Here is a 16,514-nt window from a genome sequence, read left to right on the forward strand (position 1 = left end):
ACTTTGGCCGTCGCTAATAGCAATCTTTTTTGTAATTAAATGGTCACAAGCAAGGGTAACAATGTTGTCAAGAAACTAGCAACTAAGGCAATGTTTGGATTCACGTTTCTTTCCACGTTTGCGTCTGCGTTTGTTGAATTGCTGGGACCCACGCTCCAAAACGTGGAAACGGGAAACGCAGGCTGAAGGAGAAACGCGCAAAGGGATTCTGGAAACGCAAAAAATGAGTCACAACGCACCGTTTCATTTATCATTACTGTTCATGGATGCGCAAAGGGATTCTGGAAACGCAAAAAATAAGCCTACAACGCACCGTTTCATTAATCAGTACTGTTCATGGACCAGCTCTCTTCATTCACGCTGAAAAAACGCACCGTTTAACTTGTAAAACTGGTCTTGCGCGTCCTGTTGTGAGCGTACTGTTGAGCGAAATGTATCTGTTCTGAAGTATAAGGAAAACGGTACGCAACGGCTATTTTCTTCTCTCTCACAAACCGGACCAGCTTTCTTTTCTTTTCTCTCTCAACTACCTTGGTTCAATGCCTTCAATGCTGGTTGTTGCTCCGTCCAAGTCGTCTTCAATGCTTTTCAGCTACCCACAAACCACAAAACCATCAAAACAGAGAAGGAAAGGAACTCAGAAACCCATTAGCCGAACCTCTCTAAACCACTCCCCCCTGTTCTTCCTTCACTTGAGTGAATCTCCTCTCCACTGTGGACACCTTTGCCGCCGCTGTGGACACCGTTGCCGCCGCTGTGGGTCTCCGCATTCACCGGTAAGAGTCATAAAAATTAAAATGCTCTCTGATTTGCTGGTGTAGTTATATTGTTTTCTCTGATCTGTGTGATTCTCTGATCTGTTTGTGTTCAATGTTCGTCGGGTTTTTTTTTTTTTTTTTTATGTGTTTTCCAAGACAGTATGAAAGTAGGTTCTTTGATCCTCCCTGTAAGCATTTGTTGTATTTGGATGTATGTGTGAGTTTAGTTTTCATTTTGCCTAACTATGTAAGATTATGCACATGAGCTGCTTGTTGAAATGTGTCAATGAGCCATTTCATCAATCTGTGGTTTTGTAAAAAAAGGCGTAGGACAATACTGAATATATAGGAAGACCTGCTGCTTTCATTGACCCATACATTGCATAAAGAAGCTAGACTCTGATCATTTCGTTGTCAAGTACTCAAGTTGCTCCCAAAGTACTGCTAATAACAAAAACGTGTAGAATTTAATGGTTTGGTAGCAATCTTTTTGTCTCCGTGAATAGCTAGATTGACTACTTGGCCAGTGGGCTAGCTTTGGCATTTACTTCTCAATGATAAAAAGTAAAAACACCTCGATCAAAGACTTTTATCTGATCTGTTTGTGTTCATGAGTCTGTGCGTTTTTTTTTTTTTTTTATGTGTTTTCCAAGACAGTATGAAAGTAGGTTCTTTCATCCTCCATGTAAACCTTTGTTGTATTTCGATACATGTGTGAGTTTAGTTATCATTTTGCCTAACTGGTTATGATTATGCACATGGACTGCTTGTTGAAATGTGTCAATGAGTGTAGAAGGAAGTTCTAGGAAAAATGGTTAAGGAGAAATTGAAGGATGGTGGTAGTACTGATCAGAGAGCTGACTGGAAAGACCCTAAGGAACACAAGCCTTTTGTCAATTATGTGCTGCTCAAGTCCTAGCCGGCCAGAGGAAAGGAGGGTTTCTAACCAAAGTTGGGGTTGACAACGTGATTGAACAGTTGGGTAACATGGGGAAAGTAGTGACTCCACTTCAAGTTAAGAACAAATGGGATCATCTGAAAAAAGGGTGGAGGGATTATAACCAGTGTTTTGACAATGAGACTGGGTTGGGTTATGACCCGGGAACTGGGATGCTTCATGCCCCTGATGAGTGGTGGACTCGAAAGATTGCGGTTAGTTCACGTTACATAATTATGAAATTCTTTATTGTCTAAAACTATATTATTGTGTTCTAATTATTGGTTGTCCACATGTAGGAATGTCCCCTTGCAAAAACCTTTAAAAATAAAGGTTTGCCGAATCGTGACTTCAAAAACATCATGTATGGAGGCACGGTTGCAACAGGAAAAAATGCGTTTTGCACGAGCGGTCAATTACCAAAGGAAACCACCGAAGGTTCTGGGGACTCTGCTGATAGCACAGAATTTGTTGACCCCCAATGTGAACCGTTTGTGAATGTTGACACAATGGAGGTTGAAGGTCCATCATTGTCGAGGGTAGAACCAGCAGTGAGTAAGGGGAAAGGCTTGGCAACCAGTGTCCACCTTTTCAAGCCAATGTACAAGAAATAAAAAAAAAAAGCCTTCAGTTGCGCAAGAGATGTCCGAATCTTTGAAGAGCATCTCAAATGTGATTGTTCAGAGTAGAAGTGGAAGTACACATAAGGATATTGCTTCCACAGCAACTACTCAAGTTAAAACCATTTTGGACATGGTGTTGAGTCTTCCAGGGGTGTACTCGGGGCATTACCTTCATCTGTTTAGCACCATCTACTTCATGGAAAAAGAGTGGGGTAGGCACATGTTTCTTGCCCTTGGCGATGACAAGGATATCAAACTGAAGTGGCTAGAAAAAGAGTACCAAAGGCACCCTGAATTCCATATTGACTGAAGGAAAGAAAATTGTCTCGATAGGAACACGGGCTTGGTGTAGCAATTGTATTTTCAGCGTTGTACTTGTTGGACTATTGTTTTTTTTTTTTTTTTTTTTAGGCGTAGAACTAAAGCTTACCATGGCTGTGTATGTAAGACAAAATTTATCATTTCTATGTCAACTTTTGGGTATATTTATATATGTTTTCCCAATGCCTCTTTTAGATATCTTTTTTGTATTTTTGATGGTTATGCATTGTTATTTGTGGTAAACTTTGATGATGGTTGTTCATGTTTGGCAAGAAGAAGTCATGGCATATATATATATATATATATATATATCATTGAAGCAAGTTCTATGTCTTGTGGTTGTTTTTCTGCTTCTGCATCAGGGCTGCATTAGGCGCGGCATCAGGTGCTGCATCAGGGTGCATCAGCTGCTGCATCAGGGGGTGCATCAGTGCTACATTAGTTGCTGCATCAGGTGTTGCATCAGAGTGCATCGGGTGCTACATCAGTGCTGCATCAGTCGCTGCATCAGTCGCTGCATCAGTTACTACATCAGTTATTGGTATGATTATTTCAGATATTCATGCTTTTGTGCTCTTTAACTGCTTCTAAAATGGATGTGTCTAATTTGAAAAATAATTGTTGTCCTTTGTCTTGAGTAACATATTAGTATTCATATTGAACTTTGAGATTTGTATTTGTGTGTTTTAGGGGGAGTAAGAGAGAGGTCCTGTAATGGATTCTTTAGTATGCATTTGGCAAGCTCTAACACACCTAGAACAAAAAATTATGAACATTTCTAAGGCAACCATAAAACATATGAAAATTTTGAGTGGGGAAGAGAATAGGCAGTAAAAAATAGATAAAAGGCATAAACAAAAGGAATTTTTTTTCCTTATGCCGAAGGGCTCCAGAAATTTGGCTAAGAGATGAATTTTTTTTTTTACTTAAGACCAACTATAACATTATTTATGTTGGGTTCTACTTCTTGCAAAATAATGACCAACTGTTAATGCTAGTTCTTACCTTGAATAACTACCATCAGAAAATCTGGTGGCTTCTTCAACATCCAACAAAAGTCATGAACACATACGCTTCTGCATATGTTGTATTAAATACACTACCTTAGACTTCTAGTTATGTATCTACACTTATCTTACATGACTAATGTCAAGGACCCAAGATCACTGCCAACTACCTACAGCCTTGGACAACTCTACCTGCACAAAAATAAATAAAAAATTAAAAAATATAACTTGAGCCTTTACTTTCTTCTTGACATTGAAGTATTTGTTCCTCAAATTTTATATGTCATGAGTAGATTATGTATTTGGCTTCAATCCTCGATCTGTGGGGTCCATTTGTATTTACAGAAATCTGGATATGGAGTAACAGATTAACCAAAATTGTGTTTCTTTGTTTCATGTGAGCTGAATATGGATAAGGGGTTGAGCCCAGCAAATAGTGCAAATGAATATATCTTAAAAAACAGTTCCAATATTATACTACTAAACAAGTAAATTTCTGTATGTTATAGCTATTTCTAATTAATAAAATTCCACTGTATAATCATAAAATTTCAGCAGAATGAGGGTCTAATCTATATGCCTTGGAGGTTCAAAACTGTTTAGTAACAATGGGCGGGGATGAATACCGTAACGAAAAATTTACAAAATTTATATTTGAAATTATACAATTACTACTTTCATGTGACATATAAAAGTTAATACGTCTATAAAAAAAGGTTAAAAAATAAAATAAAAAACTCAATTACATGGCTAAAAATCTCAATTCGGACTTTGGACAAAGTGGGATAGAGACTTTTTTTTTTTTTTTTTTTTTCCTACTAGTACACTTTACGGGTCTTCTTTCTCCTAGCTGCTTTTATTTTCGGAGTCCTCCCAACAACTTTATACGTCAAAGAACTATTCTCAATACCTTATATTATTCTTCCTTTCATTCATGAGAAAAGGAGAAAAAAAAGAAAAAAAAGCTTTCTTTTCTTAGTTTTGACCAGAATATATTTATGCTTTAACTTTGCTTAAACCTTGTTTGGATCTAAACTATGAAATGTATAGTTTATGCATCATTGTTTAGAGTCCTTTGCCTCATCTAAAATGGCAAGGCACATGTTTTTAAAACATCACTTTTTAATTCTATATTTTCACAATAATCAAAATAAGTAAAATGTATTTGCCTCATTCAAATACACACTAAAATGTATTGGAAGTAACCAAACATTCACACCATTATTAAGATGGTGAAATCAGAAGAGAGCATTTTTTGTTTGAACTTAAACTGTAGTCATTGTCATTTGTACTTGTTTTCACAAAAATACAATGATTCAAACACACATCTTCAAGTAATGGAAGTAATAGTATGACTCACACCATTGTTAAGGCTCTGAAATCAAAAGAGATCATTTTTTGTTTGAACTTAAACTTTAGTCATTGTCATTTGTACTAGTTTTCACAAAAATACAATGATAAAATAGTTTTCTTCCTCTTATATCACAATGGTGATTAATAAGTTATAGTTTGAATTTGAAATTTATGTTTGTGAGCCTCGTTCTCTTTTATTTAATTCTGAAAATGGTGTTTATTATAAGTGTTACGTAGGCTTGCTTACCACACCAAGCAAGAATTCTTAGGGGGAACTATTGTCAAGGCTACCTCTCACCAATGAAGAAAAGATTAGACAAAAGAAAAGAAATCATGAAAAACCTGATCAAATCCTAATCCGCCTTCCTATAAATGCCAAGTACGTAAACTAAACATGTTGATTGATTTATTAGTTAAGTTGGAATATCCTTATGTTTGCCATAGACAGTATTCTTGAAAAGATAATAGAATAAGTTTTATTTTATTCATGAACTAGGTAGAAATATATATTTTTTAAAGAAATTTATTCTCAAGGTATACGTTGAGAGTTTCTTTGGTTGTGTTGGGATATACAAGGAGAAATAGGGTGAGACTAGACTCAAGGTATACAAAAGGATGGATTTGCTAAACGACTCATCTGATTCCCAACACCAGTAAGTTTCTATACTTTCCCCTCTAGATGTGAATATACAATTTGAAGAAATCTTAGATGAAATCATCAAAGCATGTGCTTAGGATTGTTAATTTAGCCTACATTTTTCATTTTTTTACTAACCATTGTATTATAGTATCACATTAGTATTTGTATATATGCAGGGACAATGAGTTCGACCTGAGCGACGACATTGTACTTGCGGCATATATGGCAGGGTGTTCATGTGCATTTTACGTGGAGACCTATATGACTAAAATACCATTGCATACGAATATACAAAGTGGGTACGACTGGGTACAGTATACATTAACTGGAAATGAGGAGAAATGTCGAAGAAATTTTAGAATGTCAAGCCATGTTTTTGGACAACTATGTAATACATTGCGCCAGTATGGATATAACGGTACCAGAAGAATTTGCTTGGAAGAGTCTTTGGCAATGACATTGGTGGTACTTGGTCATGCCGAGGGTAATAGATGGGTACAAGAAAGATTTCAGCACTCGGGTGAGACAGTGCATCGACACGTGAAGACGGTAGTTAAATTGTTAGCCACCGTAATGGCACCAGACATTATCAAGCCTGCTGATCGTACATTTCAGGACGTGCCAGAACATATTCAGCATTCAAGTCGATATTGGCCACACTTTAAGGTACTTTCTGAATTTGGTATCTTCACTTGATTTTATTCAAATTATCTTCATGGTTATACCATGTATTTAATTTCACATTTGATTGTTGTTGCACTTGTTAGGGTTGCATTGGTGCAATTGATGGGGTCCACATCCCCGTGATCATACCAGATGAAGAGCAACACCCGTACTATAACAGGAAGGGGATCATCACAACAAATTGCATGTGTGCGTGTGACTTTGACATGAAGTTCACATTCGCATGTGTAGGGTGGGAAGGGTCAGCGCATGACACGAGGATTTTTTTAAGCTGTCTCAATAATGAGAGCGACAACTTTCCAAAAGCTCCAGCTGGTTAGTAAATATGTAGTTTAATTACAGTATTAACGTATGTATTAATGTAGTGAAAATGCTAATGTAATAAATGTTTTCATCTATAGGAAAGTATTATCTTGTTGATTCAGGGTACCCTATGAGGAAAGGGTTCCTTGCACCATATAAGGGGGAGAGGTACCACATCCCCGAATTTCAGCCTAATGAAGTGTTGCATCGTCTAGAGGAGAGATATAATTATCTCCATTCGTCACTCCGTTCGGTCATAGAACGAACTTTTGGAGTTTGGAAGAATAAATGGAAAATTTTGAGAAATATGCCAGGGAAGAGTATACAAAGTCAATCGAAAATCATTGTTGCTACAATGGTTCTTCACAATTTCGTTAGAGCACATGAGATAAATGATAATGTTAACAGTTCCAGATATACAAGGGGCACATCTGGACATAGTGAAAGAGGTCATTACGATGCCGAGGCACATGCAATCTCAATCTTGGACGAACCTCAGATGAAACAAGTTCGTGACAATATCACAGCATCGATATGTGTAGACCATAACTGAGTATGGTGACTATTATTTTTGTCACAATGGAAATTTAGTATGGTTGAAAATACCATTGATATTATGGAAATTTTGTTTTGTGGGGACCAAAGTGGACAGTTCACAAACTTCAATATTGTATTACCATTTTTTGTTATATTGTTGGTAAGCACAACTGGGCTCACAAAACTTGATTGTAATACCATTGCAGTATGCATTTGTATATAATTGTTACACGTGAAACTCATGGGTATTGCAACAGTAGATGTCAAGATTATAGGAAACTTATAAATAAACCCCAATCTTATTTGAACAAGAGATAAACAATACTAGAAAATATAAAACTTGTTTCTATACAAGAAAGAGTATAGCTTCAATATCATTAAGATTGTACTCTTTCTATATATGTAGCAACCTAGCTTTGGGTCACAGAGTACCATTACATAGCAAAGCATCACGCCTAGTTAAAACTACATGAAAAAAGCCATCAACTTCCTTTGTAAGAAGATCTATAGTCCCTATGGAAGGAAGTCCCTCTGCTTTCCTTGCCAAATCTGAAACGGATGACAAGGAATGCTTCCGCTTTAATAGGGTCCACACCACCTTGGATCATGGGATACAATTTATTTACACTTGTATCAACTGCTTCGAGCTCTTTCAAAACTGTAAATCTTCCACTTGAATATAAATTTCTAATTTCACTATTAATGCTAGTTTGCAAACTAGTAAAAGCTTCAGCCCACAAAACCCTTTGTCATCAACATTCAAATCAAACAACTCTATTGCAGAACTAGAGAAGGGTGAAGAAAAGACACTGTAGATAAATACCATAAAAAAAAAACCCCATACATAGCACGCATTAAAACCTTCCCTTTGGCTGTGTTCGTAACCTGGTCCGTTGGGTTAAGCTTTCTCAGCCTCCCACCCAAGGTTTCCTCAAAATTCTTCAACAGTAAAAGAAGCCTTTCACACAAATTGCAACCCTTGGGTGATATCATCCAGGAAGGATTTCCAAAACGGAAGAAGGGATGGGGTAAGCCATGTGGAGGACTCATGTCAATGAATTAACTGCACAAGAAAGTTAAAACGGGCAGGGATGACATTAGAAAAAGCATCAGAAAAACCATAAGACAAAGCACCAAGTTCCCGCACCATATGAAAAAAATTAATACAATACAGCATTTTTGCTTGCAGCATAAACAATTCGTTGACACAACAGCAGGAAAGTAATCATTTCAGCAAAGATGTTTCTACCAAAACACCTACCTATGGATAATAACTAGAACCAAACAGAATACTTCTAGAACTATAAAGGTAAGCAGCAGCAGCAACAACAGCAACAACAACATCAACAACAACAACAACAGAACTATAAAGGTAAGCAGCAGCAGCAACAACAGCAACAACAACATCAACAACAACAACAACAGAACTATAAAGGTAAGCAGCAGCAGCAACAACAGAAACAACAACATCAAGCAACAACAACAGCAACAGCAACAGCAACAGCAACAGCAGCAGCAACAGCAACAGCAACAGCAGCAGCAACAGCAGCAGCAGTAGCAGCAGCAGACAACAACCATTCCATCTCAGCACAGACTAATCAAGCTACAGACTAATCCCTTCACTTCCTTCAAATCATATTCATACAACAGATATGATTTCCATTTTCACAGGGGTACTCTCATGAACCCAGCTTTCAAGAGCAAAACCAAAACCAACAAATTTACAACAAATAATTAAAACAGAATTAAAAAAAATAAAAATTAAAAACAATGAAGACCCAAAAACCCAAACCCTGTGCTTGGTATAATTATACATCAACAGCAAAAGGTTTAAACTGTCAACCATAAATCCCTTGCATCCAAACATATACAATCAGAAATTAAAACAGAGCTTTCATTAGTAACCATAACTATTTGTGTCACAACTTGAAGGTCCATGTTCGAGATTTAGAAAAGAATATACAGATTTCATTATCAACTACTGATATCAAACAAGTTCATAATTTTGCTGGCAAGCCATTTTGGACATGCAAACTCCCAGCTGACAATTCAGCTCAGTTATGATGCCATTTGCAATCAAAAGGGAAAGGAAGAATGCTAATTTCTTGTAGTAAAAAACAAAGAAAAATTCAGTCATGCCAGTTGACAGTTGCGAAATTGTTAAAAGCACGACTGAATTGCAACTGCCAAATCTGTATGAGAGTAAAATTTTCTACATAGGGCTGCTTCTTGGAAACAAAATAATAAAATTAGGCACTCAAGGAATCCATGGATCACAATCCGAAGGACAGCAATAAAGGAAAAAAAAATTAAAAAAAAAAGTGTCATCTGACCCAGATTAGGCCTTTTTCAATCTGACCAAAAATTTCCTCTGGATGTTACGAAAAAAAAAATAATCAGCTAACAAACTTGTAGGTGCTATGCACTTCTTGACAGCTGAGATTGTGTAAATTACAAAAACACATACCCAACAAATAATAACTCACCTAATGGGATTGTGTAATTCATTACCTCACAAGTTTCTAGAGTCTACTGTAGAGGTACAGATTTAAAAGAAAAAGAAAAAGGAACTTACAGCAAAAGCGACGATAGCGGAAGAGAGGGCGAGAAAGCCATACTTGGCCATGCCTTCGGAGAGGCCAACGAAGGTATTAGCTATGCCGAACATAAACCTCCAGATCAAAGCACAGAGTAAAACGGCAGTGGCCCGAAAGAGAAAGAGAGAGTTTATCTTAAAGAAAGCCTGAAATTGCAAACCAATGGCCTGGCGGTAGCGAGAGAAAGCGGAAGAGAGAGCTGTGGCGGGCTTGTCGAAGACCTTTCTGGCGAAGATCTATTGTTGACAGAAGAACCTAAACCCAGGTGGTTTTGAAAGAGAGGAAAGGGTTATGAGGTGGTTTGAAAGTGGAAGTGTTTGAGAAAGAGAGTTTTGGTTTAGAATGTTGAAATTGAAATTGGGAGATCAAGGAGGTTTGGTTTCGGATGATGAGAAATTACGAATAGCAGCGTAAGAAGGGACATTCGGAAGTTCTGATGGGCTTGGAACTCTCCTGAGGCGTGGAACTCTCCTGAGGCGTGGAACTCTCCTGAGGCGTTAGCTAGGGTCCGGAGAAGAGTGAATGAAGGAAAGGGGAAAAGGGTTTTTAATTTTGGTATTTATATGCTACAGTATTTTCAGTTCCGCTACAGTACCGCGTTTGGTTTTTTTCATCTGCGTTTTTTCCACTTAATTGCTACAGTATTTTCAGCAATAAGTTTTCAGTTTCAGCAAAATAAGTTCTATCCAAACAGACCCTTAAGTCCCTATATCATGATGATATTTTATGCTAGGTAGACACTTCTTTGTGTCACTGTCTTAATAGTTTTTAATTATTTTTATCATTTTTCTATAAAATATTTTTAAAAATAGTTCCTCAACCAATGTACTTAGAATATTCTTTAACATTTCCTTTAATTATATTACAATTTTTTTAAAAAATTTTAAAAAATAGTAGAACTTGAATACAAAAACTTAATCATTAGTAATTTTATATCTTAAAAAGCAAAACATATATTTTTTTAAATAAAAAATATCAAAATATAAATATTATTCAATTAATATATAAATATATATAATAATAAAAAATGTCTCATTTAAATGACGTATGCTTACAGTAAAATGAAAATGAAAGAGATGATGTATGCTTACGGTAAAATGAAAATGAAAAAGACCATGCATGTGGTTTCACTGTTTCAAACTGTTTGGAAGAAGGGGACCATATATAAATCCATAATACTGTTTGGTTGGTTAGGATGCGTTGTTGTCAAACATCACAAGATGTCAGGGCTTCGGTTAGTAGATTTTGCTATTACAAGATTTAAATGATCACAAGCAAGTGTAACAATGTTGTCAAGAAATTAGCCACTAAGTCCCTATATCATGATGATATTGTATGCTAGGTAGACATTTCTTTGTGTCACTGTCTTAATAGTTTTTAATTATTTTTATCATTTTTCCATAAAATATTTTTAAAAATAGTTCCTAAACCAATGCACTTAGAATATTCTTTAACATTTCCTTTAATTATATTACAATTTTTAAAATTAAAAACAAAATAGTAGAACTTGAATACAAAAACTTAATCAATAATAATTTTATATCTTAAAAAGCAAAACATATATTTTTTTTAAATAAAAATATCAAAATATAAATATTATTCAATTTATATATAAATATATAAAATAAAATAAAAATGTCTCATTTAAATGACGTATGCTTAGGGTAAAATGAAAATGAAAGATATGACGTATGCTTACGGTAAAATGAAAATGAAAGAGACCATGCATGTGGTATAACTGTTTCAGACTGTTTGGAAGAAGGGGACCATATATAAAACCATAATACTGTTTGGTTGGTTAGGATGCTCTACTGTCAAACATCACATGCCGTCCAAACATAGCAATGCAAATTTAAACAAACTCATTGAAGAGGATAAAGATCAATCATTTCATTTGGATCCCACCTTGGAAAAGTTTTTATTCATCCGAAAGCTCCACGTGTCATACATAGGAAAAAATACTTTAAGGGAACGGAGTATAAAAAAAAAAAAAAAAAAAACTCCAAATAAGCATTCATACAGTATTAACAAATTATAAATACATAAAATCGTTATTTCTTAATACATTAAGATGCAATTATCTACCAATAATAACAAAAAAAAAAAAAAACAAAATAATGTTTTTTTTTTTTAATACTAAGCTAGCTAGGTTTTTTTATTTATTTTTTATTTTATTTTTTGAAGTTAAAGTATTCATAGTTATGGCTGTCTAGAGACCCAACCCACCCGCCGCCGACCGATCTAACTTCTCCGGCGGTTGGCACCGGGTTTGTTCCTCCAAAACCCGAGTTTGGTGGGTTGGATGTCGGTTTTCCTTCTCTAGAATCCGATCAAACTGATCCAACCGACCCACAAGATTTCCGACGATATTTGGTAGAATCGGTGAGATCTAGACCATTTTCGTCAAGATCTCGGCGAGATTTCGTCGGATCTAGCCAAGATCTTGCCAAAAATGGCCTTGACTAGGCCAGATCTGGAGAAACCTCAAAGATTTTGGCCGTTTTCATGTCGGATTTTCGCCATTTTCACACCAGTTTTCGCCGTTTTCTGGATTTTCGACCCTGACCGACCTGCCCGCTACCCGTTAATGGTCTGATCCGCCCAATCCAATTACTCCGGCGGTCGGCGGCGGGTGCATTTTTTTGCCACCCGATTCTGACGGGTCGATTTCGGGTTGGGCACAAACCCGATCCGAACCAACCCATGAACAGGCCTATTCACAGTAGTGGCGCTAAAAAAAATTTATTTTTAGCACCTCAAAAAACTACTTTATCTATTTTACCACCTCACTTTACAATAAACCTAACATCAAATGTTCTATTTTTTTTTACCACTTTATATAAAATAATATAAAAAACTCATTAAAATAATAAAGAAATAGAGAAATTTTGAGTTTTTTAATTGAAGAAAAAGAGATAATCTTAATAAAATATTTTATTTTATTTTTAACAACTTGCTATAGTCAATTGGTATTTATACCAATTTACTATAGTTACAAAAAATTTAGTTTTAATTTCTTCAATAACACATGGTTTTTTGGTTCTTTGGTGGTAAAATAGTTTTTTTATACCAAAATACAAACGTCATTGTGAATATTTTTATTATTTTTATTAAGTTTTTGAGTTGGATAGTTACTAGTTGGGCTAAACTAGCTAGATTGATTGAGGAGAAAGGGGCTTAAGGTCTTGGAAAATGGGCCCAATGACAAAAATAAAATATATAATAAGTAAAAAAAAAATGTAGGCCAAGGGACCCAAGCCCCCTTGGCCCCTACCTATAAGTTCCGTCCCTACATATATATATAGTGGCAAACATACTATTTAAATTAAGCACATTTGATTCGGTGGAATTCAGATTATTCTTGGCATCTAGATTCTTGAAAATGTGATACTAGTCATTTAAATATCTATGAATCAAAAATGTAATGTATTGGTCTGATTTGAAATCTAATAAGGTTCTAAAAAATATGAGATTCTTATATTTGGTTCATCTCATAGAGTTATATGATTTTTTTTTTCAAAATATCCTTAGATTTATAAACTCAATATATATTTTTTTTAATCTTCCTCCAAAATATAATTAGAAAGAAAATAAAAACTATAAATAATGGCAAATTCACTAAAACTATAGTATATTATTTTTGAATGACATGTATGATAAAAATAAATTGTTAACTCTCAAAAATAAATTGTTAGTTTATAATCATAAATTTATAATTATTTAAATGGTCACAAGAAATTAGCAACTAAGTCCCTATATCATGATGATATTTTATGCTAGGTAGAAGAGAGTAAGAGACATTTCTATGTGTTACTGTCTTAATAGTTTGTAATGTACAATATTAAGTTTTTGAATAATATTTTCACTGTCGCTTTATTGAAAAAACTTTATTTAAGATCAGTACAAAAAAAATATAAATAAATAGATTATTCATATTACAATTTTTTTATTAAATAAAATTCTCAGCAAAAGTTAAATACAAAAACATAATTAATAGTAATTTTATATCTCAAAATTTTTTTTTAAAGTTAAATAAAAAATATCAAAATATAAATAGTATTCAATTAATATTTAAATGTTAAAAAAATGTCTCATTTAAATGTGTAATTTTGTATGCTTACGATAAAAATTTTAAAAAGAAAAGAAAAAAAAGGACCATGCATGTGGTTTGACTCTTTCAGACTTTTTGGAAGAAGGGGACCATAATACAGTTTAGTTGATTGGGACGCTCCGCTGTCAAACATCAAACAGCTCCCCCCGCGTGACGTTACATTGCCATCCAAACGCAGTAAATGCAAATTTAAACAAACTCATGAAGAGGATGGATATGGAGATCAATCATTTCATTTGGATCCCACCTTCAAAAAGATTTTATCCATCTAAAAGCTCCACGTGTCATACAAAGAAAAAAACACCTTCAGTTCTTCTTTTTTCTATTTTTAAATAATTACCTTAGTTTTTCTTTATATATACACATAAAATGACAAAAATACTATTTAAATTATGCGAGTTTAATTGGGTAGAATTCACATTATTCCTGTCATTCAAATTTCTAAGAATATGATGGTGGTGATTTGGATGTTTAGGGATGTAATGAATTGGTCTAATTTGAAATCTAACAAGATTTTAAAAAAATATGGGAAATATTACACTTTACCACCGTAAACTATACATTATATTACACTTTGCATCCTAAATTTTTCGAATGCATTTTTTGCACCATAAACTATGACCATTGTTACACTTTGCACCTCGACATTAAGTTTGCTATAAACTTAGATGGAAAAATATGACATCACGTTAAAAGACCTAATTGCTCATCATCTCAATGCTTTAAAAACAAAAGATAAATTACATTTTATTATCCTAAATTATACTCCTTATTATACTTTGCACCCTATATTTTAAATTTTCATCTAAGTTAATAACAAACCTAATGGCATGATGCAAAGTGTAACAGAGGTCATAGTTTAAGGTGCAAAATATGCACTCAAAAAGTTTAAGGTGTAAAGTGTAACATGAGGTATAGTTTAGGGTGATAAAGTATAATTTTTCAAAAAATATGATATTCTTATATTCAATTCATCTCTTAGAGTTACATGAATTATTTATTTTTTTTCAAAATATCCTTAGATTTATAAATCCAATATATATCAAGTCTTTGTTTTTTCTTCCTCCCAAAAAATAATGAGAAACAAAATAATGGCAAATTCACTAAAACTACCGTGTGTTATTTTTGAATGACATGTACAATACCCCCCAAAAAAATGTTAATTTATAATTATAATTATAATTATTTTTGTTTTATATCTATTGGTTGACCCGTAAAGAGGAATGTGTAAAAGTGAGAATGTGAATACCCACTTTTTTTTTTTTTTTTTTTTTAAGGGAACCCATATTTTTACAAAAAAAAATGAGACTAATTAGAATTTAAACACTCATAGTCATAAACATCTGATTTTTCTTAAAATCTTAAAATATAGGACAATGTTTTAAGGTCAAAAAAAAAAAAAAAAAAAAAAAAAAGAAGCACGTGATTTGACTCATAGACTATTTGGAGGGAGAACGTATACCATATTTCAGTAATGCCAACTCAGTATCTGTTTTAGTATTTCCTATTCAATAAATGAGTAACACATATTCCAAAAAAACCACATCAGACTACTCTAATAAATGATTAATTTATCTTCCCAATAATATAGAAGATTGTGATTAATATTGGAGTAATCTAATGTGGTTTTTTGAAATAGGTGTCACTCACTTATTGGATAAAAAATACCAAAACAGATGCTGAGTTGGTATTATTAAAACATAGTATACTTTCTCATTTAGAGGGGACCATATAACTCCATAAGACAGTTGGATTGGCTATCCTGGCTCCAATGTAACATCAAAACATTATAGTATCTATACGAAACCGGGCCTTCAGGGCCATTTGGGCCTTAGACCTAAGCTCGACAGTATGACCCACAGTTCCTGACACCCCTGTTAGAAACTGGGCTTAAGGCCCACTAAGGCCATGGGCGCAGATCCTATGGCATTATGTTTGGCCCAGAACCCATTGGGCCAGTCGTTAAAATATATGCTGATTAATTCGTGGCCAAGAAGTTGTCTGACACGTCCCATCTCCAACACGTGTGACTGCTCAAGAAGGCCATATCCCGGATGCCCGACGACTTCTTGAGAAATTCCGCTGCCAAACATCACCCCCCCTTGAAATGGGAACCAGTTCCAATACCACTCTCACCATACTGAGAAGCGACTACCATTCGACTAGCCGAGTATCAGCAGAAACTCGCCTGACGCTACAACCGATGTGTAACGACAAGGGAATTCAGTGCCGAAGACCTGGTACTATGGAAAGCAGTAGGGAACATGCGGGATAAGAACGCTGGGAAATTGGCCCCTACCTAGAAGGGCCTTACAGGGTTACTACTATCGTAGGAGCGGGAGCTTATTACTTGGAGGATCTAGATGAAAGACCGTTTTTCCAACCATGGAATGTCCACAACTTGAAGAAGTTCTACCACTGATTAGTTAAACTCGGGGGCATAAATTGAATGAAACATTGTATATATGCTTTATAAAGTAATATTAAGATGATGTTTATTACTACAGGTGCGTTTAAATTCCGTTATTGATCTATTAGCACCGGCCAACGGGAAAGGAAAAAGTTAAGAAAACCAAGGCAACATGTTTTACGCTAAGGACAGAAACTTGTCCCTGGTTCGATTCTCATCACCGGGCAGGTGGA

The 16,514-nt window shown here is 34.8% G+C and overlaps 2 protein-coding genes and 1 long non-coding RNA gene across 7 annotated transcripts; 2 read left to right on the top strand and 1 right to left on the bottom strand.

The window, feature by feature from the left end:
- The first annotated feature begins 414 nt into the window (after window positions 1-414).
- LOC115993895 lies at window positions 415-7,352 on the top strand. Of its 5 annotated transcripts, XM_031117880.1 has the most exons (7): window positions 415-776; window positions 3,002-3,180; window positions 5,237-5,378; window positions 5,576-5,652; window positions 5,816-6,305; window positions 6,407-6,638; window positions 6,725-7,352. In XM_031117880.1, exons 4-7 carry the CDS (start codon window positions 5,615-5,617, stop codon window positions 7,177-7,179), a joined length of 1,215 nt encoding a protein of 404 aa, XP_030973740.1. In that variant the 5' UTR covers window positions 415-776; window positions 3,002-3,180; window positions 5,237-5,378; window positions 5,576-5,614; the 3' UTR covers window positions 7,180-7,352. The 5 variants fall into 5 exon arrangements, 4 of the variants coding, with proteins under 4 accessions (XP_030973740.1, XP_030973739.1, XP_030973738.1 ...); XM_031117879.1 differs by lacking the exon at window positions 5,237-5,378; XM_031117878.1 differs by lacking the exons at window positions 5,237-5,378; window positions 5,576-5,652.
- On the top strand, window positions 1,646-2,811 carry LOC115993896. The gene is made up of 2 exons (XM_031117882.1): window positions 1,646-1,910; window positions 1,995-2,811. Exons 1-2 carry the CDS (start codon window positions 1,746-1,748, stop codon window positions 2,307-2,309), a joined length of 480 nt encoding a protein of 159 aa, XP_030973742.1. The 5' UTR covers window positions 1,646-1,745; the 3' UTR covers window positions 2,310-2,811.
- A 484-nt stretch (window positions 7,353-7,836) lies between the features above and the next one.
- LOC115950561 lies at window positions 7,837-10,230 on the bottom strand. Its single transcript, XR_004083074.1, has 2 exons — window positions 9,739-10,230; window positions 7,837-8,226 (listed from the first exon to the last, which is right to left on the bottom strand). It is a non-coding gene; the product is annotated as an uncharacterized LOC115950561 (long non-coding RNA).
- Window positions 10,231-16,514: the final 6,284 nt, after the last annotated feature.

The sequence above is a fragment of the Quercus lobata genome, chromosome 6 (assembly GCF_001633185.2).
Source record: "Quercus lobata isolate SW786 chromosome 6, ValleyOak3.0 Primary Assembly, whole genome shotgun sequence".
NCBI classification, from domain to species: Eukaryota; Viridiplantae; Streptophyta; class Magnoliopsida; order Fagales; family Fagaceae; genus Quercus; species Quercus lobata.